The sequence below is a fragment of the Poecilia latipinna genome, unplaced genomic scaffold (genome assembly GCF_001443285.1).
Source record: "Poecilia latipinna isolate Pla-1442-1.1 unplaced genomic scaffold, P_latipinna-1.0 Scaffold55, whole genome shotgun sequence".
Lineage (NCBI taxonomy): Eukaryota > Metazoa > Chordata > Actinopteri > Cyprinodontiformes > Poeciliidae > Poecilia > Poecilia latipinna.
This window is the reverse complement of record NW_015112671.1, coordinates 211,919-232,520: the sequence shown is the minus strand read 5'-3', so window position 1 is coordinate 232,520 and position 20,602 is coordinate 211,919. Positions and strand designations below refer to the sequence as shown.

At 36.7% G+C, this 20,602-nt stretch overlaps 1 protein-coding gene and 2 long non-coding RNA genes across 5 annotated transcripts; 1 reads left to right on the top strand and 2 right to left on the bottom strand.

Annotated features, from left to right (window-relative positions):
- Positions 1-6,612: 6,612 nt before the first annotated feature.
- LOC106960784 (uncharacterized) lies at positions 6,613-7,382 on the bottom strand. The gene is made up of 2 exons (XR_001427646.1): positions 7,195-7,382; positions 6,613-7,065 (listed from the first exon to the last, which is right to left on the bottom strand). It is a non-coding gene; the product is annotated as an uncharacterized LOC106960784 (long non-coding RNA).
- A 3,340-nt stretch (positions 7,383-10,722) lies between these two features.
- LOC106960785 (uncharacterized) lies at positions 10,723-14,523 on the bottom strand. The gene is made up of 2 exons (XR_001427647.1): positions 14,092-14,523; positions 10,723-10,854 (listed from the first exon to the last, which is right to left on the bottom strand). It is a non-coding gene; the product is annotated as an uncharacterized LOC106960785 (long non-coding RNA).
- Positions 13,835-20,520, top strand: katnbl1 (katanin p80 subunit B-like 1). Of its 3 annotated transcripts, none has more exons than XM_015054064.1 (10): positions 13,835-14,064; positions 14,530-14,654; positions 14,785-14,822; positions 16,419-16,689; positions 16,768-16,883; positions 16,965-17,015; positions 17,689-17,778; positions 18,449-18,553; positions 19,768-19,861; positions 19,978-20,520. In XM_015054064.1, exons 2-10 carry the CDS (start codon positions 14,541-14,543, stop codon positions 20,008-20,010), a joined length of 912 nt encoding a protein of 303 aa, XP_014909550.1. In that variant the 5' UTR covers positions 13,835-14,064; positions 14,530-14,540; the 3' UTR covers positions 20,011-20,520. The 3 variants fall into 3 exon arrangements, with proteins under 3 accessions (XP_014909550.1, XP_014909557.1, XP_014909542.1); XM_015054071.1 differs by having other exon boundaries at positions 13,837-14,036; positions 14,548-14,654; XM_015054056.1 differs by having other exon boundaries at positions 13,837-14,036.
- Positions 20,521-20,602: the final 82 nt, after the last annotated feature.

Below are 20,602 nucleotides of genomic sequence, written 5' to 3'. Positions count from 1 at the left end.
GGTTGCTATGGTAACCGCCAACTGCCAAAAGCAGCATGACAGAACTTAATGCACCAATAAAAGTCTGGAGAAACAACTTCTTGACTGAACAAAATAAATTGAAAGAATAAATAAATTTTGACAAACTGCATGTCTGGTCAATCTAAACATCATTGTATAAAAATAGACAAAAAAGAGTTTACTCACTAATTTTTATGTTTTCCTGAAAAAATATCAACACCTGTGCTTCAATTTAACTCAATTATCTAGTGAATCCTACTAATCCATGGCATCATCAATCAATTTCCCAAGTTGTTTAAAGGGAAAGTAATGTTAGTTTGTCCACTTTTCACCTGGAAGAAAGTATAGAAAAATCCTGATTATTTTGGCAGTAAGTAAATAAAATGTTAGTTATCCTGTCTGACCTACAGGAAAAGCTTAGTCTGATTTAACGTCAGAATATGAGGAATAAAGTCTTTTTGTAGTTATCTGGGTTCGACTGTGTACGTATGTATTGAAACCTACATATGTACAGTAGTACTGAATGCAAGTCAGTTCATGTTTGTCTTTCTCGTTGCGCCTAAGCTAACATAGCAACAAAAAAAGTGTGTTGCTTTCAGTACATCCTTCTTTAACCTTATGAATGAACGCAGTCAGTGCAGAGTCACGCAAACCACTGAAGAAGAATGTTTACACAAAAAAAAAAAACATTTAAAAAAACTGTTTGATCATCTTGCAGTTTTAGGTGATTCTTTGATGAGCGGGTTGTGCAGGTTTTTGCTAATGCATGCTGAATCTCCTCTGTAAGGTACACAGCCTGAACTGGGACATAAGCGAAGCTTTGAGTCGATTCAGGAGCAGACAGTGAAGATTAGACGTGCAGACAGATGAGGATGAGGAAGGGATGTCTTTTCAAAGTGGTTCCCTCATGGGAAAGGAAACACAATATTGTGCAGGTAGCCTCAAAAGAACGCAAGTTGTACTTTTTTTTCAATATCACATTTAGCTAAAATTTAAAGAAGTTACATAATATAACAAGATAAAACTTCAAATGTACAGTTGAAAGAAGAAACTTACATATATGCCACACTGGGCTATAAGCCGCTAATATCTCCGCTGCTCTTGGTTTTTCACATCAATCTGTGATTTATTAAGGACGCAGCCCTACGTCACCAACGCCGAACCATGGATTCGGTCATGGCCGACCTTACGTGCAGCGGCTTTCGATCTGTACTGCCAGATCGAAAGCCTTCAACTTAAAAGATGCATCGTATGAACTTCTTCGTGTGGTTTCCTTGATGAGGGGGTATGAGTGTGAAGAAATTTCTCCAGCTGCTAGCATGTGCTTGTTCTACATAAAAATCAGCGCTTTCCTATTTTGACTTCCAATGATTCACTTCCTGCAAAAGAGCCCCACGGTGGTAGAAGAAAAATCCACATAAAAGCCGCACCGGACTAATTATTTCTATTTGCAAAATGCTAGAAAACCTAGCGAGAACATAATTAGAGATTTTTATTTTTTTAACTTTCTTTTAATTCAGAAGTTTACACATTCAGTCAGTATCAGGGATAATTGTGTTTCAAACTGTATGACTTCGGTCAAACCATTTGGGTTAGTTTCTGTCTCACAGCAGTTTGCTGGAGTTCTGGCCCATTCCTCCTGACAGAATTGGTATAACTGAGTCCTTTCTGTAGGCCGTCTCATTTGCAAACACTGTTTCTACCCTCTATTTCTCTGTACTGCTTATTGGTATCATCAAGATTCAAAAGTCTTTAAGAAATTAACTAAAATGCAGGAAAACCAAAACAAGTGGAAACCAATAAACCTGACTGATAATCTGAATATGAGTTAAACTGAGGTACCATATCTTCACTGAGAGGTTCAAACTGAAAATATAAAAGAAATAGTTTGGTGCTGATGTATCAAACAGTAAAAAAAATTGAAAAAACATAATGTAGACTCGAACCAAACACGCACACACTCCTCCATACAACCTTTGAAAACTAAGAAAAAACAAAACCTTCAAATGTCTGTGTTTTACTGCTAGACATAAACTGTAATCAAAAGAAAATTTCAGTGTTTGTGTTGTATCTGTAAAACTGCTGCGGTCAAACCAAAAGCATGTATGTGGTTTAGCTAAAGAGAAGAGAAAATTACTTATCACAATATTTTGAAATTATGTATCAATTTCAATTATTTTAAACCTTTATTTTTAAGTCTTTTCAGCATCTGAACATCTATGAAGTTCTGTATGGACTTAAAATGTGATAGAAAGCAAATTGTCCCTCCTTTTGGATGATGTTCAACAATATGGCCATTTTAACTGAATATTCCTGAAAATCAGAAAAGGTTGGCACAAGACCATGTTTTAGGCAGAAGCAGACTTAATTTTCCCAGCAACCATCCTCAAATGGTTCTGCTGTATCAGTCCTGAAGGCACGTCGTCTTTTTGGTGGGATGAACCTGAAAAATATCCAAAATGATATCATCTGACTCCTATTTAAATAATAGTAGTAGACTAAACTTTAATCATAAAGTTTGCTTCTGTAACTTTGACTTTTTATTGAATTTCTTTGAAAGTCGAACTAATTGGGAGCTACCATTGCTTGTTTCACCAACATTTTTTGTCCTCTCTTGAATCCGACAGCTGGATTTGACATCTGAAAAACGTTTTTCACATGCAGTCCATGCAACTTATCAGACACTTTCTGTTTATTCGATTTCTAATAGTGCCTGTGATTTGTGCAAACCACCAGATGTGTCTACTTCGTTGATGTTTGTTTGGCTTTTTTGTAGCTGGGATTACTACATGTTGGTGAGAAATATTTCTCTGTTTTTGCTATCAAGTGTGCACATGTGAGTCCATAATTTTACAAAATCCTCCAGGCATGTGATTTTCTGTCCTTTGTATTCAGTAAGCTAAACATTGCGCTCATACCGGCTGATTGTTGTTAAGATTTCAGGCTTATTTCACTTTGTTGTGCCCTAACCAGTGGTATTTGATGTGGAAGGCTGTTGACTGGGGTTCTTGTGTTTCCTTCTGATCAAAGAAGCATGCAGAAGCTATTTGGGTTTATTTATCCTGAAAGTCAACAAGGAGTTACTTCTACATCTGTGTTGATCCCATGTTTGCATGTTGCTGTGTTCATACCAAGAGTTTCATGTTGAGAAACGCTTTCCTGTGAAGATCGAATGTCACGTTAGAACGCAGTGGTTTAGTTTTTGCAGGTTTGTGCTTCATCACGTTGTCTCGAGAGAGGAGCTGTTATCAGTTTCATCATGTTTATACCTCAAAAAAGGTCAGCCTCTCAACAGGTTCTGGTTGTGAGCTGATAACGTGTACAGTATACGCCACATTCCTCCTGGCCTGACGTGGGTAATGTGATCCTCTATGAATGTCACTGATTAAGTTGTATTTTTTTTGCAACTTAAAATGCCCAAATTGGGTGAAAGTAACATGCTTTTCCCGAAACTACTTAAGGACTGCTTTGATGTTTTATTTGTAGATTGTTCCGTCTCAAAACAAAGTTTTCTCCCATACTGTCATGTTCTGTGGTGTAAGTGTGCTGGTATTTTCCTTCTACTTCTTCATTGACTGGTGTGGAGCAGTAATGCTGCTGCTCTGGTTCTCACTAAAACCAGGAAGATGAAGCTCATCACCTCAGTTCTGCAGTCCTTATTCCAGCTCCCTATAACTCAGAGAATAGACTTTACACTGTGTTACCTTAAAAATCACTCAAAAACACTAAAGACACTGCAAAAACACAACATTTTACCATGTATTTTTGTTCTAGTTTCTAGTCCAAATTTAGTAGACCTGAAATAAGACAAAACTAACTTGCAAGTAATTTTTCAGCAAGAAATATGAGCTTATTTTAAGCCAGTAAATCCTTAATATTGGTGAAAAAAATACTACTTCCATTGGCAGATTATTTCACTGTACCATGGGAAAAATATATTGTTATAAGTGAATTTATCTGCCAATGGAACAAGTATTTTTTTCACCAATATTAAGGATCTTTGACTGAATATAAGCTCCTATATTTCACCAAAAAGTTACTTGTATGTTAGTTTTGTCGTACTTCAAATCTGCTAAGATATTTGGACTAGAAACTAAATCAGAAATACTTGGTAGGACTTCTGTCTTAGTAGGATTTTGTTTTTTGCAACCTTCCAGACCTCTCAGGGTTCTGGTTCTGGTTCTGGTTCTGCTTTGCATCCCCAGAACCGGAACCAAATATGGAGAAGCAGCAATCTGGAACAAACTTCCATAAAACTACAAAACAGCCGAAACACCGAGTTCCTTTCAATCAAGGCTAAAACCACCACATGTTTAGCAATACCTTTGATAAAAAAAAATTAAGAAAAACTGGAACATTAATTAATGTATTTGATCAATATTTGATTAATATTCTTGATGATTTTGACGGTGGTATTTGACAAAATGTAATGTCTATTGCTCTTTTGGTTACTGTATCAGGTATTTATCATGTGAACTCCCTTGTTGCTGAAATGTGCTTTAAAAATAAACTTGCCTTGATCTGAGACCGATCTAATCTTCTGTCTGGGTTCATAAGATCAACCTTACTAGTAGAAATCAAAGCCGTTACTCATTTCTCTCCTTCAAGTCTTGCTAGATCAGTCCAGGTGATCTAGGAATGAGTTCAGGAACAAGATGGTGCAATTTGGGGACCACTAAAAGCATGAAATGCTAGATGAAGTGAAGTTTTTCATGAAAAGAGAGATTCATTTTTGATCTAAGGTTTGCATTTCAGTTGAAACAAAACTAAAACCCCTGAAACGGACAGAAAAACGTTTTATTTTTATTAAATGTTTCTATATTATGAAACCACAAATTCATAGGTTGGTTATGAAGTATTTATGGATTTCTCTGTTAAATGAACTCCCAGATAGTTTAAGCAACCGCAGAGCATCCACCCTGCTCTATCAAGGTTTGAGCTGTATATAATTTAATAACAGGCTGGAAACCACTGAACGGTAACTGCAGCCTTTCGACAAGCCCACGTCTGGACACCCATTCTTGTCATGCCTGGAATCGCTCAGTAACTCGGCATTAACAGACAAAACCTGGCAAGCAGGACGTCGGGGTCCAGAGGCCAGGCATTTGCTGGTGTTAAAGTCTTATGACCTCAGATACTCCAGGAATAAAACATTGACAAGCTTTGAGAGCAATCTGGCAACCGGGAGCAGGCAATGTGAAAGAGGGGATCAGAATGCATTTTACTTGCAGCTGAAGTGGTGTGCGGGCTGTTAATCTGTTCCGAAAAGTTTGCAAAATACTGTTTGATTTAGCTACTATGGTCTGTTTGGGATTGGTATCATTTTGAGATTTCGTAACTCTTTTCTTGCCTCTGATTTTTGTTTTTGTGCCAGGAAAACAGTCCAGTGTTCAGTTAAATTAGTTATGCTTACTTGCAGATAAGCTATTGACTGCTTACAGCCTCTTTGTGGAACCACATCTGAACAAATCTGTGCAATTTCTTAAACATCTGACATTCAAAAATATGTAATGCTTAATGCTGTGCATTCTAACAACACTCCCAGAACCTTTGAAACAGAAACGAGCCCGCAGCATCACCAGCTCTCCACACCTGAGTGAAGTTGGTCCCCCAACTTCTTCAAATCAGACAAAATTGGTGTAGCATGTTTGTGCAGCAAAAAAATTCATCTGTGCTGCTATCATTTTAAAGATATTAAGAAATGTTTCCAGAGGTCATGAAAGGTCAACCATCCCTCCCACCTTCTTCAAACCAGATAAAATTGGTGTCAATGAACTCGACTGCATTTGTGCTGGTTTGTGCAGCAAAAATGTTTTTGTGCTTCTTTGGCTTTGCAGATATTACTGAAAGTTTCAAGGTGATTATGATTTAGTAAAAGTGTGGGGCCGGTTGACCTTTTGACCTTTAAACTTTCATTAAAACCAGCACAAACTTAGTCGAGTTGATCGACACCAATTTCGTCTGATTTGTGAGGGGGCTGGTTGACCTTTCATGACCTCTGGAAACATTTCTTATGTTTAAAATGACAGCAGCACAACTGAAAATTTTTGCTGCACAAACATTTGACACCATTTTTGTCTGATTTGACCAGCAACTTAACTCAGGTGCTCTTCCACCATACTTTTTCTTTTCAATGTCTTCCTGTAGTTTAAAAATAGAAACATAAATATTATTTCTCTGACTCCTTTCTTGTATCTTGAGTGACTTTAATTCAAAGTGTTGGATGCTTATCACTCCATGTTTGGTCACAAGTTGCGTGACAGCCTGCCCTGGACCGTGATGCAGACTTCAACTTTATGTACATAATGTTATTTTTTTTCCCACTGGGCCATTAATTTTCTGTTTGTGATTTTTAGTTCTTTAACTTTCTCACCAGCCTGCATACATTTCCTGTGGAAAATCAGCATTATAATCGATTTTCCATTTATGTTATGGTAGTCTGTTTGCAGTCGCAACTCTTATTTTAAATGTTTCGAAAAAAGAGCACAAGTTCAAACGTGCAGCTGAAGAACTGGGTCTGAAAAAGCGAAAAGAAAAGAAAGTCTGAGTGTGCTGTTTTTGTAACAGCACCGAACCTTTTTGTTTAGAGTCCATTGTAAAGACAAATACTCATGCAAACACATTTAATAACCTTCCGTCTTTTTTTCATCAGCTTTTAATACACAAATGACAGCTTCAACCTCCAACCTTTTTCCTGTAATCCTCGAAACTGAGGCTGTTCCTCTTCTAATGTCAATAAGATGAAGATTTAAAGGAGAAAAATAAAAGTATTGCACTATTTCTAGGAGCTTAAATACAACTTTTGTTGGGCTTTTGTTCAGAACAGTCGGTGTATTCTGTATTCATAGTTTCTAAGAGATATCAGTTGATTTGACTACAAACCCAACATAAACTTTACATTCAGCTCCGGAGTTTAAAGAACAAGCAGGTGAGTTCAGTATCCTCTCCACCTGCAGGACGACAGAACAACAAGCTGCTTTTCTTCTTCATAAAGCCATTTGTTGATCAGTATTCCAGCAGACAGGTCTACCACATCTCTCCAACAAGTTTCATTGTATTTAGTTTCTGTAGAAAAACAAAATAATCCCAGTGAATTGAGTTGGTGGTCTTGTCTGTGGACAGATGCTTTCCATTCAAACACTCTCATGGTTCAACACATCATCAGGCTTGTGGCTCATTGACAGAGATGTTTACCTCTTCATGGATTGTGGAGGAGAATGTGCCCCCTCAGCTCCTTTCAGCTCTGCATATTTGATCCAAAGAGTGGTTGGATATTTTTTTGGTGAAGTGATCCGTGATGCATGCCAGGTGTGCCTCATTACTACTCAAGTGGGAGTTGAAGGGTGAGTGAGGGAGCAGCTGGGGCAGGATGGTGCAGTTTTGAGCACCTGTGTGGAAGAAGAACAGGAAGAGATAGAAATCACTGAGACACGGACATGTTGACGAACCTAGTACATTCACCCTCCATGTTTATCTGCAGCTCAGGGAAAGATGTATAGCAAAAGAAATAAACGTAAAAAAAAAAAAATCTCATTAGTTTATGCAGCACCCTCAAGGATTTACGCACGATGTAGAATCATAAAACAGGGTTTATTCTGGCGTTGACAACCGGTGAGAACTGCTCACCAACGAAACCGACAACAAAATAACATATCAGAACTGATTCTCATACTTTGTATCTTTGTATTCTCTTCTCCTCTACCATTTCTCTTGCATATTTCTAATATTTATCTTCAGTTTTTACAATTCTTTCTTTCTGTGTGCGTCTCACGGCTTGTATGGAACTTAAATATAAACAAAATTAACTTCTATAATTTACTGCTACATGGTGCTAAAGTTGGGATGTACAGCTCAATGGAACATTAAGTGTAAAAATACTATTTATTATAGTTTGTCAATTTTTACCAACTAGCATATCGATAATGTTAGCACCAACCATGAGACATTTTTGGCAGGAAACTTGTCTGAAGCTGCAACAACTACATGACATTTCAAACAGAGAATCAAATTTCAAGAACACTAACTACATAAAATGTATTTGTTTTAAGTTAAAAATAAAGAACCACAATTTCATACCTAATGAAGTTTTAGGACCAGAAATTTCTTACAAAAAGTAAATTGTGATGTTTTATAATCTCAACTCTAAAACAAGTCTATTTCTGACCACATCAGGACTTTTTATTGACTTCCAGTTAGTTTAGTTTATCATTTTTTATGTGTAAACCTAAAGTTTAACCATTAAAATCAGATTTAGAACCCAAACTTTAACCTAAACCTTATTAAAACTTTAGTCTTGACTCCCAACTCCAACAAATGAGAGTTTGCCACGTTAGATTTATTGCTGGCATTGCAGCCATACCTGCTACTGTCACACATCCATTCGCATCCTGTTAATGTCCGGATTGCAAAATTAAAGATTATTTTTTGTAGTCAGCGATGCAGATCCTTAAAGTTTATTCATCTGTACCTACACTCTGCTGAATACTGACTTCATTCCTGGATGCTGGAAGTGGCACAATGAACGTCCTGTGCTGGGTCACTCTTGCATGTCTTCTTTTGGCTTCTTTCAGGCAAGCATCTTTAATTTCTGGGCTTACCAAAACACAGCAGGAAAGAAGCAAAACAAAAAAAAGGCTTGTGGTAGAAAAAAAAAACTTTCTTGTCCATCATCAAAGAATCTAAAGCGGCTGGTTCTTCTTTGATGAAGGGAAGTTTCTTATTTGGACGAGTCGTGTGAGTGGGGCAGTGTGGCTAAAGGTTTAACAGGGTGGACTGTGTCTTACCTGGAAAATGCTGCTCCTGTGATGAATAAATCCAGCTCTTTAGGTCCTCTGACTCTGTGAAACTCTTGTTTCCTAACATTTAACCCCAATTTGTTGGTTGAGCTTCTACCAATATTTTTGCTCAAAAACTAAAACTCCAAAGCAAAAGCGATTAGGATAATCCAATATGTTTCTCAGACTATTCTTTATTTTTCTGTGAAACATAAACTTCCTTCTTTATCTCCTGATAATTTATTTTGTTGTGATGTTGCTCTTTGTAGGTCTGGGATAGACTCAGGAATATTTTTTGGAGATAATAGATGCATGTATTTGTTTTCTTGATCTAAAAATGGCAAAAACTGACTTAAATTTGGCAATCAAGTGAAAAAAATGTTCACATATGCAACTGGTTCAAATTGAATTGTTTTCGATTTATCAGCATTATTATAATAAATCTTGCTATTTTATATGGATCTTACCAACAATGCTGGCTTGTTTTAATCAGTCTTAGCTGTAAGTCAGCATAAATACTCTGAACTTTATCTGCTCAGAGTCTAAATGCTCTGCATACACAATTCTGGAGGAACTGAAAAGAGGATTCATTGGTATTTTAACAGTTTGTGAACGGGTTTTATCAACACATTCTGGCACAACCGGCCCCTTTAAGAGCATTCATGATTGATTGATTGATTTGGCCCAAAACGAAATGAGTTTGACGCCCCTGGTCTAGGTGACATGTCAACTTTTAAAACCTCTGAGAGAAACGAGTCCAAATCTAAATCTAATAAAGCATTTTACAATCCTGTTAAACAAAATATGCAACAGTGTTTTTCATGCCAACTCTTTTGACTCTGTAATTGTCTTATTTTGGCGTGTGATTTAAAAACCTCTCTGGGACTTTGGTAATCATTTGGCTGTCTACAAATCCCAGTGAAACCATTAAAGGAGATCTGAACAGCTGGATCTACCAGCTTTAATCAGTTACAGACAAACGCTGCCATCTAGTGCTGGAATGTGCATTTAACAATCTCTCAGTGTCTGTCATCCGTTTGCTGTGATGGGCCACCTACTTTGAGATTCATCTCATCAGACTATCAAAAAGAGATTCTCTGCTCCATTTTGATGGTCTGAAAAAGCTTGAATGTTGATGCAGAAGGTTCAAATGTTCTTGAACTTTCTGTCTTCTCTTTTTGTCAAGCTGTAATCATCACTGTATTTTATTTAGATTTGACGTGGTTGACCATCTCACACTATAGCATACCAACGTGAGATCAAAGAAAATGATACATGGTGATGATGCAAAAATTAGCCATGTTACTCTGATGCCCCTAAATTAAATTACAGAAGCCTCTAGTTCGTAAATATGCCAAACTTTTCATATTTTATTTGTACAATTTTTTTATGATTCTCTCTTCATTTTTGTGTCAGTCACACAAAACACAATGAAATATACTGAAGGTTGAGGTTAGTTACATGTCAAATAAAAAAAATGGTGAGAAGATTTTTGAGGTGTGAATACTTTGAAGTCTTGTTGTGTTATTTATCCATGGATGGTAAAAGTATTTCCTTTATGGAAAAAAAAATGTTTTGATTTTAATCTCAGAATTCTGACTTTTTTCTCAGAATTCTGATCTTAATCTCAGAATTCTTAGGGGGTTTTTTTTGTTTTGTTTTTGTTTTTTTAAGAATTCTGGCTCTTTTTTTTGTCAGAATTCTATCTTTACTCCAAGAATTCTGATTTTTAAATCAGAATGATTGTTTTCCCAGAATGCTGACATTAATATTCAGAAATCAATAAAAATTGATTAGGGCCACTTTTCCAGTGGCCCTAATCATCTTCCATTATTCCCACTCAAAAGCATAGGTAAAGTCCAGTCCTGTTTTTTGCTTATAATTACACACAGAGCCTGGTTCTGTTTAGCAGAAAAATCTGAGATACAGATGAACTTTCTGAACAGTGTAAAGGTTCCCACGCTGATCCAACCAGCTGGTGGCTTTTATTTCAGGGAAATTGCATCAGTGTCTCCTGCTGGCTTTCTGGTGATGCTCTCTTGCTGCCAGATGAAAAGAGTAGCTCCACCAAACACAGGATCTGTGGGGAATAATGGAAATATATGTATATGTCAGCTGAGGTTGGGCTAAGAAGGGAGTTTTATGTTTTTGGAGCATCTACATTAAAATTCCTCTGGGATTTTTAATCCGAGCCCCAAAGCTCTCTGTCTGCTTTGAGATATTCACCCAGGAATGTTGAAATCTCTGCCTCCGCTGCTCTCTTGATGTCTTTGTCATCTTTTTCATTTCATGTGGGTTTGCACTTTGCAAACAAGAAGCCTTTTGTTTATGCGCTGAGCTGATTGGGTAACAGAGAGACTGTCATTTCAAAAATATTTCCAAATGATGTCAGTGCATTTATTTACTGTATATGGAACTCTGGATGCAAGGATAGCAGGTCAACAAAACATTTCTAATCCCCGATCAGACGGTGTGACATGGAAAATGTCACACGGGCAATAATTTTTTTATTTGCCAAAGTATAGAAAAGCAAAGTGTAGAATAAGAGAAATATGGAAGAGGATTAGGGCCACTGACTTTAATCTCAGTCAATGGCCCTCACTTTAATCAGACTTATTCCTCAGAATTCTGAGACTAAATTCGGAATTCTGACTTATTCAGAATTGTGACTTTTTTGAGAATTCTGAGTTTTGAGTCAGAATTCTGAGAAAAAAGTTGGAATTCTGAGAAAAAGTCAGAATTCAGAGATTAAAGTCAAAATTCTATTTTTTCCCCAGTGGCCCTAAAACCAGGCACCCTGTAGTAATCTGTAAATTGAGTTTTTTTTCTCCTTCCTTTTTTTGATAAAAGAAATTTGATCTACATCATTTCAAGATTCTCCACTTTTAGGCCTGAAATATCCTCATATTTTATGAATACTTGACAAAAATGTCATGTTTTCTCTGCTTATTGTAATATACTTACCTGTGAAAGCGAAACGCAAATAAAGCAGGAAGGGTCATAGATTTCCAGGAGTTTGGTCAAATAAACTGGTCAATTTTAGTTAATTATTACATAAGTGCTGTAGAATTATTGGTCTTTTTTTTTTCAGAAAGTTGGAGTTGATTTCTTTGAGCTTCGTTTAAATAACAGTTTCTTTCACTCAGAGCCGGAAGAGATTTTTTCTGCACTCAAACGTCCTGCTTAGCAGTAAGCACATCCTGCTAAAAGAGACTAAACAGCCTTTCACAAGTATGGAGGGGATTTTCTGCACCTCAGCCAATTTCCAGCTTAAATTTCAAACACCCACAGACTCCAGCAAACACTCTGCTTTTATCCGGGTGAAACCTTGTAATGTAAATCCTTCCTTGCTGATGTAAATCTGATAATGCTCTTAGTCTCTTTGTGGGTGGTTGTTTTTATCTGAGAAGATCAGACATTGAAATCTTTCCAAGTTATTACTTAAAATGTTTCCAATAAGCCTAAAGGGAGCTGGAATAAACAAGGTTTGTTGTGATATAATTGATTTATATCCGCTAGATGTTCAGAACTGCAAAAGAATGGGCAGAAAATGTTGAAATATTTTTTACAACCTTATAAAATTATTGATTTAGATTCGACTTTTTTATTTGAGCCCATTCACAGCCTGCTTTTACCTAAACTCATCATAAGACATCAATAAAAATGTCTGAAATCTTAAAAACACTCCATTTACCCTTTCAGATCCCCTCACTGTCATCTGCAGGGCCCTCTGGTTTGCTATTTTTCAGTTTAGTCAGTAACTTTTGCTGTTATTTGTTACAAAACTCCTACAGTGAAATAAAACAAGCACTTCTTATTCTAAATAACTTACAGTCAAAAATGTCACTAAAAATGCTTAGAGAAGTAGAGTTGGATCTAAATATCTTCCAGATAAAATGGAAATCAAACGACTTGGACTCTTAATGCACCACAGATTAAGCTAAGACAAAAAAAAAGAAAAAGAAAAACTTTAATCAAATATAGACATTTGTTTTGGAATATTGATCAGTTTGTCTGAAAAGAGAAACTCATAATTTGGTGTTTTTGTGTCGTGTATGCAGCTGGAGGCTGATCATGATCAGCCACAGATCACCAGAAATGTTCATATTTGTGGTTGTCTGGAGACAGAAACATCCACATTTTAAATGTGCAAGTTTCTCCAAAACAAAGCCCCGTCGGTATGTGTTGGTTCATTTTCAATTCTTCCAGTATATGTTGGCTGGATTTTACATGCATTACCATAATGAATGAACCGTTAAACCTTCCAAAGAAAATTGGGTCACTGGTTTGTTATTGTTCCTATTGTCTTTGAATTAAGAGAATCAAAATGTCTGGCATCCAGATTGTCAATTAAATAAAAATATAATCTTTTCTGGGGAGAATTTCAGATATTTCCATGTTAATACTTAGACGGAGGAGCAACAAAAAATGTCATGCGAAGGAAAGCTTCTTTGTATGACATTGAAGGTAAGTATCATTGGCTTCCAGATTTATGTACTGAGGATTCCTATTAGTTTGATATACAGCAAATGCATATTGAAATGCATAAGTTATATAAACACAGAAAAGGTAACATTAATTGGTGAAGATTACATGCACTCATCTTTTCATAAAGTTTAATTTTTCATGACCCTCTGTCTACACAGATCAGCATTAATAATAAAATCAGCATTTTATATCAGTATTAATAATAAAAAATAAATATAAATACACAAAACGTGTTGGAAGAGTGTTTGGTGGCTGAGTGAGAACATGAGAAAGTTAGAAAAGGATTGATTCTCTGTCATTAAAAATAAAACAGAAAAGTGTAAGAAGAACCCCACACACAAGACCAGGTCTATTTATTTATTTTAGACTTTTGTTGTTTTAACAACAGCTGTCGATTAAACTGAAAATTACATTGACATTATTTTGTGAGTCGTTTTTCTTAGAAATCGTCCAGAAGCGACGTGAAAATGCCGCTCTACCTTTACCAATCTGCAGTGCAGACTACCTACCACATGATGGCGCCATAGCGTGGCGTTACAAATGCTTGTTTGACAACGTCCACCAGTCGTCGCTGAAACTACCCAAACTCCATTCCTTTCTTTGCCAAAATCAATCCCACAATCCCGCACACCGGTGGTGTATTCATTTGAATGGTGAAACTGTGAGGCGTTAACATCGAGGTGGAGTTTTCAGTCTGAGTTTAACCAGTTTTTCACGTATTTTTTGGATTTGCGCACCTCCGGGAGCTCTTACTACAACCTACAAAATGAGTCGGTTGGTATTCGATCCCCCGATGTAAATGGTGAAAACAGTAGCTTGTCGGAATTACCATTTGTTTTTATGTGAAGCCATATGTTCCCTGAAGGTGGCGAGGCTAACCTGTTAGCCAGCTAGCTCGTAGCAGCGGCCCAGCTCGTTACTTTTGACGTTCCGTGTTTTCTTCGCAGTTGAGCTAAATGCTAAAAGTTAAAGCCACTTGTAACGTCAGTTGAGTAGTATTAACTGCCGTTTTATCAGCTAATGTTCACTTTCCTTACATGGCCTGTTTTCGTCTTTATGAGAGCTAGAAGTGTATTCTGAACTTTAATTTCGACTTTTGTTGCAGCTTAACGAGTCTAAATCGGGAAACGCCTATTTAATTAAAACGTCTACACTTAGATGTACCTTTTACATTCTTAGTTGATGTTGTGTTAAAAGATAGCCTTAATGTTAGTTGCCAGGTCCGGATATGTGAGTTATGCTATCAATGATTATGTTTGTTCAACAGTGTCCCTTATTATGGCAGCTGGCAACCATTGTAAGCAACGGGAAGTCTTTAAGGTCAGCTGCCATAAATCCAATGGCTTTCTGCGGTCCTGCCTGCATGTTTCTACTGAAAAGAACATGAAGCAGGTATGAATACCAAGAACTATGGTTTAATGCATTAATACAGTAAATGTGTGTTAAATCCTGGTGAAAGTGAAGTGTAGATCAGTGGTTTCTAGTAGTGGTAGTCCCCTTATCCCCTATCCTTTTGTTTTAGGTGGATTTTATTAATAAGGAAGAATTAGATAAGGACAGGTGAGTCTCTAATTTCACATCCGTGGGGTTTGTCCAAATATAATCATTCACTCACCGTCCCACAGGTTAGCCCTGGAATATTACAGGTAGACCTCAAGAAATTAGAATATCATCAAACCGTTTAAGTGATTGAAATCTAAAATGAAGCATTCACATGTTGCATTATCTTTAAATGTAGAATTGGATAGTTCAAGATCATTTCTGTTATTAATTTCACCTTATCAAAACACAACATTCAGTTTTTAAAAGAATTGGTGTACATTTTTGATATGCCGTATCCAAACATATTCATTCAAATTATGTAGAAGGAAGTTAGTAGAAAAAGATTGAGAAGCAACAGGGACAGCTACAAATTTGAGAATATTTTTTGAAGCAAAGTCCATTCAAATGGGGAGGTGTATAAGTTATGTGTTGTGGCTGACTTGATTTCATTGTAAACATAAATCCTAGATAAAAATCCACCCAGTTACTGGAAAGTAATTGCATGTATTTTGATCCGAACAACACAGTTTTGTGAAAAAGTTACAACTGTATCCATCTGAAGTTTTGGAAAAGAAATGACTTTATTGTAATATTTTAATGAGTTTACAATAGTATCTTAAAACTCTCAAAACATTTTCTGTGGCAATTCTCAACAAATATATTACTGACATAGTACTGAATAGCAGGGTTTCCCTCTGTGTATTATAAGCCTGGCGGGCCACCAGGTATTCCTTGTGCCCCACCAGGCTTAGCATTGTTAATTTATCTTAGTTTTGTTTTTTTAATTATTGACATTTTTTAAGACTTTATAGTTGGTGTTTGGGTATTAATTTTCTGGTCTTCCAAAAATGCACAACTATCAAGTAATATTTTCAAATTTTATATAGTTATTTCTCAATTTGAAATATTTTTTAACTCAAAAACATGGCGGCCAGCTGGACTGCTGCCATGGGGGAAACCCTGCATAGGTGTACATTTGAAAAGGCTGACATTTCTGTATATTAAAAAAAGTTTTTTCTTTTTCTGCAACCTTTAGTTAAATAAAACCAATTTATAACCCAAAATATTATGGGCTTTTAAATTTTGATAACCAATTTCCTGTACTAGATATTTGTCATTTTTAAGCAGTCCCCATTTTATTTCTATTTCTAGACTCCAACATAAGGACAAACATTAAACTTTTGCCAAAAATTGATGAGTAAAAATTTCTTCTGTACCTCATAATTTTGAAACTCACAAGAAAAATGGATCCCCATAAAAATATGCAAACTAACAGCTAAAACTTAATATTTCAATCTTTATGTAAAAAGATTGAAATATTAAGTTTGAACAATAGTTTGGCCGTTTTTTAGTCAAAGTTATTAAGGTCTGAAGAGCAGCAGATTGAAGATTCCTGGGTTTGCTAATAATTGTTTTGAAAGCTGAATTTTGTGTTTTCATTAGCTGTTGGTCATAATCTATAATTTAGTTAGTTTTCAGTGATATTCTAATTGATTGAGATGCGCCTGTAAGTCATCTTCCCATTCCATCAACACAGAATGTTTTGTGGCATTGATTCTCACTTCCTGTCTGAACGACCGCTGCTTTGGCCCATCTCTGTGTTTCTCCCCTCAGATTCCAGGTGCATCACAGAGTGCAGAGTCTGGGGAAAACACAGCGGCCATTGCCTTGCAAGAGGAGGAGTTGTTCATCGGTGGAGGTGGGCGCAAAGCTGCACCGAAGGTCATCAAATGTAGGCCGTCTCCGTGGCCCCGGCATGGCCAACAAGGAAAATGAGGTGACATGCTCCGATGATGTGCGGGGCGTTCACTCCAGGCCGCCGATGAACCCTGCTGAGGCTTCCAAGATGGCAGGGGCCAGCTCCAAGTACGCGGACTTTACCGAGGTGAGAAACGGACTTGTAAAAGAACATTCACCGTCTTGGTTTTTCTCTTACACACAAGGATTTTTTATTTCTTACAAGTTATCAAAGGACCATGAAGCTATGACCCACATTCTCTTTGGAAGAGATCTCCGACTTAAAGTAGCCCTGACACTATGGCGAAGAAATGCCAGCGAGCTGGTGTCCTACCTTATCAGGTAAAATTATATCGTATTATTTGGTGCTTTGGGCTTTTTCTCAATCCATGTGACTCATTTTTAGTTGTTTTTGCTCCTCAGAATACAAGACACAGGAGTGCTGCTTGACTGCTTACCTGTCTTAACTAACAAGTGAGTCACATTTCATTTTTATAGCCCAGCTGTTACATTTTTAAGTTGTTTTTTTTTCACAACTGGTGGTTTTAAAACGTAACATGTAGGATAGGATTATACAGCTGAAGCTATAAGTTTACATACAGCAAATAAAAATGCATACACATTTATTTCTCACTCTCTGAAGCTAAATTAGACCAAACTTTTCTGGTTTTGTCAGTTAGAAGTACTAAAATTATTTCTATTTGGTAAATGTTAGAAAACTTATTGAGATTTTATTTTTGTGACCATCTTTGAATTCAGAAGATTACATATCAGGGAAATTTGTCTTTTAAACTTCTGGTTTCAACTGTACCTTGTCAATATATATTATAATTATATTAATACAAATAAAAACACTTAAAAATATCAATAAATACCACAATAAGTGATAAAAATCAATGTACTTTTAGTGATCTCAACTTCTTTTTCTTCATTTCATTTAAATATGAGTTGTGTTATTTTATGGCTGAACTGATTGTGTGACATAAATAGATGCTAAAGAGAGTCTACTGCTTTAATGAAATAAAGTATTTTACTTTTCTGCCTCTTCTATAGAAAATTCAGGTGTTCGATCATTAAATCCCCTTCAGTCAACTGTGAATCGTCATCCATTGATTATTTATGCTTCTTTTTTTTCTGATTTTATTAGCCTTCAAACTGAAGCACCATGTTTGTCACTTGGCTGCTGTGTTGACCTGCTGCCCCAAGTCAAAGTCATTCTTTCCAGCAAATATGAAGAGTAAGTTCCTCTGATGTCATCAATGTTGTATCACCACATCCATCCAAGAAGTTTTAGTTGTTGTGATTTCTTCCCTTACCTTTCCCTGCTAACCATGGAGCTGAAGAAATACTAGTTTTTGTGAAAAGGAGGAAGGTGGCAATCTTGGACCGCTTTGGTCATTTTATTCTGTATTTTGGAGTGTAAACTGTGAGAAAATATTTTAAATATAAGGGTCAAAATTTCTTAAAGACTTCAGAGATTGTTTTTCCTTCCATATTTGGGGAAATGCTGAAGCAGAAATTCCTTTCATTAGTTTTTCAGTACACTTAATGAAAGTATTACAACATAAACTGATGTATTAAAACACTTTAGTGTTTTTACACACTGAATCATTGTGGATAACATAAGATGTTGTGTGCAAGTAAAAATATAAAACTGATTTAATTTTAATGTTACCAGAAATTACGAGAGGCAGAGGATGATATGACTAAAGTAAAGGAATCATACCATTCGTTCAACACAATGCTACCTGCTCCCTTTAGCTAATTCTGCTTGCCATTACATAACCAGGGGGGCGCTCTTCTTCTTACATTATACAAACCTGTTGTTTACGTCTAAGAATGACTGGGATGGGGTGAAAACCAGTCAGGCCCAACTACTGCATTTATTTGTTAATTTGTTTTGACAGACACATAACGGTGGCTTTACACTGGGTTCAGTCCGTCATCAGGAAATGGTGGCCTGAACTTTCCAAAGCCGAGAAGAGACTGCAGGACAGTTGTTCAGAGGACAGGTGGGTGTGCCATGTTGATTACCATCTTGAAGAATCTCTAAAGTTGAACCTTTGATCGTCTTGTGACACTCGTATTTCAGAATGAGCGAGGATTTTAGCTCTGTTGACGACAGCAGCTGAATGTAGAACAAAATAAAATGCGTTCAGTTGAAATTAGTGCTTTCTTTAGTTCATATTAAAAGACGGGGTCAAGACTTTGGCATGTGCACTTAAAAAAAACTATCCAGAGGCTTTTTGGCAATAAGTTCATGTTTTGTGGTGTCTAGATAATGAGCTGTTTCAAAAACCTTTGAAATGTAAGGTTACAAATCAACAAGCACAGCCTCTCACCTAGCAACCGCAGGAAAGCCCATCCTGTCACCTAGCAACCAGAGCTGAGCTCCAGGATGTTTGGTCAGCAGGTTAAACTGCTGTACAATGGCTGCTGGAAAAGACAAGTGCTTTGTTTTTTACTTGCCATCCCGTTTTTTACTTGCCATCCCAAAATCACTTACTAAATTATTGTTGATTGTGCAGGAGGCTCTACTAATGCTTTTCAACGATGTATGGTTGTATGACTGTGCATCTGTTTGCAGCCATTTTCACATGCGAGTGTAAATGCTGATTTTTGGGGCAACTTATTTGGATTTGAAGTGACAAGAGGCCCAAAAACAGCTAATTCTGAAAGGAGCTCAATAGCATATGGAAATCTGATTATCTAAGAATTATTCTGTGCAAAAAATTTATTAAACATGTTTTGTATACCTGTAGGCCTATCCTAACCTGTTCAAGGAAGCATAGTGGGTCATTTTCCAAGGTTTCTCTCAGAAAACCTGGTGGTTGAGCGCCAGGGAAGTCATTCACCCTGCAGCCCGTTGTGTTTTTGAGTTTAAAAATGTTTAAAGTTAACGGAAAATTGGAAATGTCACTTAATAATTATGTATTATTAAAAGACTGGAAGATTAATACCTGAAAACCAACTATAAAGTCTTAAAAAATGTAAACATTTTAAAAAGACTTAAAAAAAAATAAGCAATCCTTAGCCTGGTGGAGGCACAAGTAAAGCCTGGTGGCCCACCAGGCTTAAAATACACCAGGGAAACTATGGCTTTAAGTTTGTAAGTTCTGGTAGTTTTCCAGGTTCTAGTTAAAGTATTGGTTGGTGTTTGCAGCTACGAGTTGTCAGCCTGTAAGAACCACTAGACAACATGTTAACACTTTTGTGTTTGTTTCAGGAATGTCGATGTCATGAAGCAACGACTGAAGGACTTGTGGAAGGAAGGATCTCAATTATGTTTGGTTTCAGGATCAGTGGGAGAGCTGGCGAAAGTAAGTCCACTTCAACTGCAGTCTCTGAATATTTTTATTCAGTTTTAGTATTGTTTAATGACTTAAAAAAATTATATTTTAATTAATTATCATGCTGTCTCTCTTTTGTTTCGCAGACCATTGAATCTCATCTCTCTCAACTGCCCTGACAGCTAATAAATGTAGCACTTTGAGGCATGTGACCACTACTGCTGATCATGGCTGTATTTTGAACTGATAATGTTTGCCAGAGAAATGGACTGGTTCACTCTGCGGACACTCAAACCTCTTAACTGGGACTGAACTTGATCATTCAGACAAATCTCCTCAGCTGGAGCTGGGGACTCCTCTGGAGGAGGGCAGCAAGCCTGCACAGAAAATGACTACTTCACATTGAAGTGGACCGTCTTGTGAAGGGGCATGTTTAGTGGACCTCATGAGACCGGCCGTTATAATGCTCTATGAAGTGCCAATGTCTTTGTCTCTCACTAAATCACTTGTCTTTGAAATGCCCTGTTTTTTCTTCTTCTGTGTGCCTGGTTTCTCTGGAATCAGGAACTTGAATCTCCAAGAGTCTTTAAGTTATTAGTTGTCTTGCCTCTTCTCGTTTTGTTTGACCACCAAATGTCTAAACAAGTGATTCTTTTAATTTTCTTTTAAATAAATTTCCTAAAAAAAAATACAGTATTGCTTTTCTTCTTGCTGTGATTTGTCTATGCATTTTTGTTGAACCAGTTTTCTGTGACATTCAACATCAGCCTT

What these genes read in the sequence shown, in the direction of transcription:
- katnbl1 (XM_015054064.1), top strand. Translation starts at nt 14,541, where the DNA reads ATGGCAGCTGGCAACCATTGTAAGCAACGGGAAGTCTTTAAGGTCAGC. An exon ending in CTTTCCAGCAAATATGAAGA is followed by an intron (nt 17,779 to 18,448) that starts GTAAGTTCCTCT and finishes TTGTTTTGACAG; the next exon opens with ACACATAACGGTGGCTTTAC. An exon ending in GACAGTTGTTCAGAGGACAG is followed by an intron (nt 18,554 to 19,767) that starts GTGGGTGTGCCA and finishes TGTTTGTTTCAG; the next exon opens with GAATGTCGATGTCATGAAGC.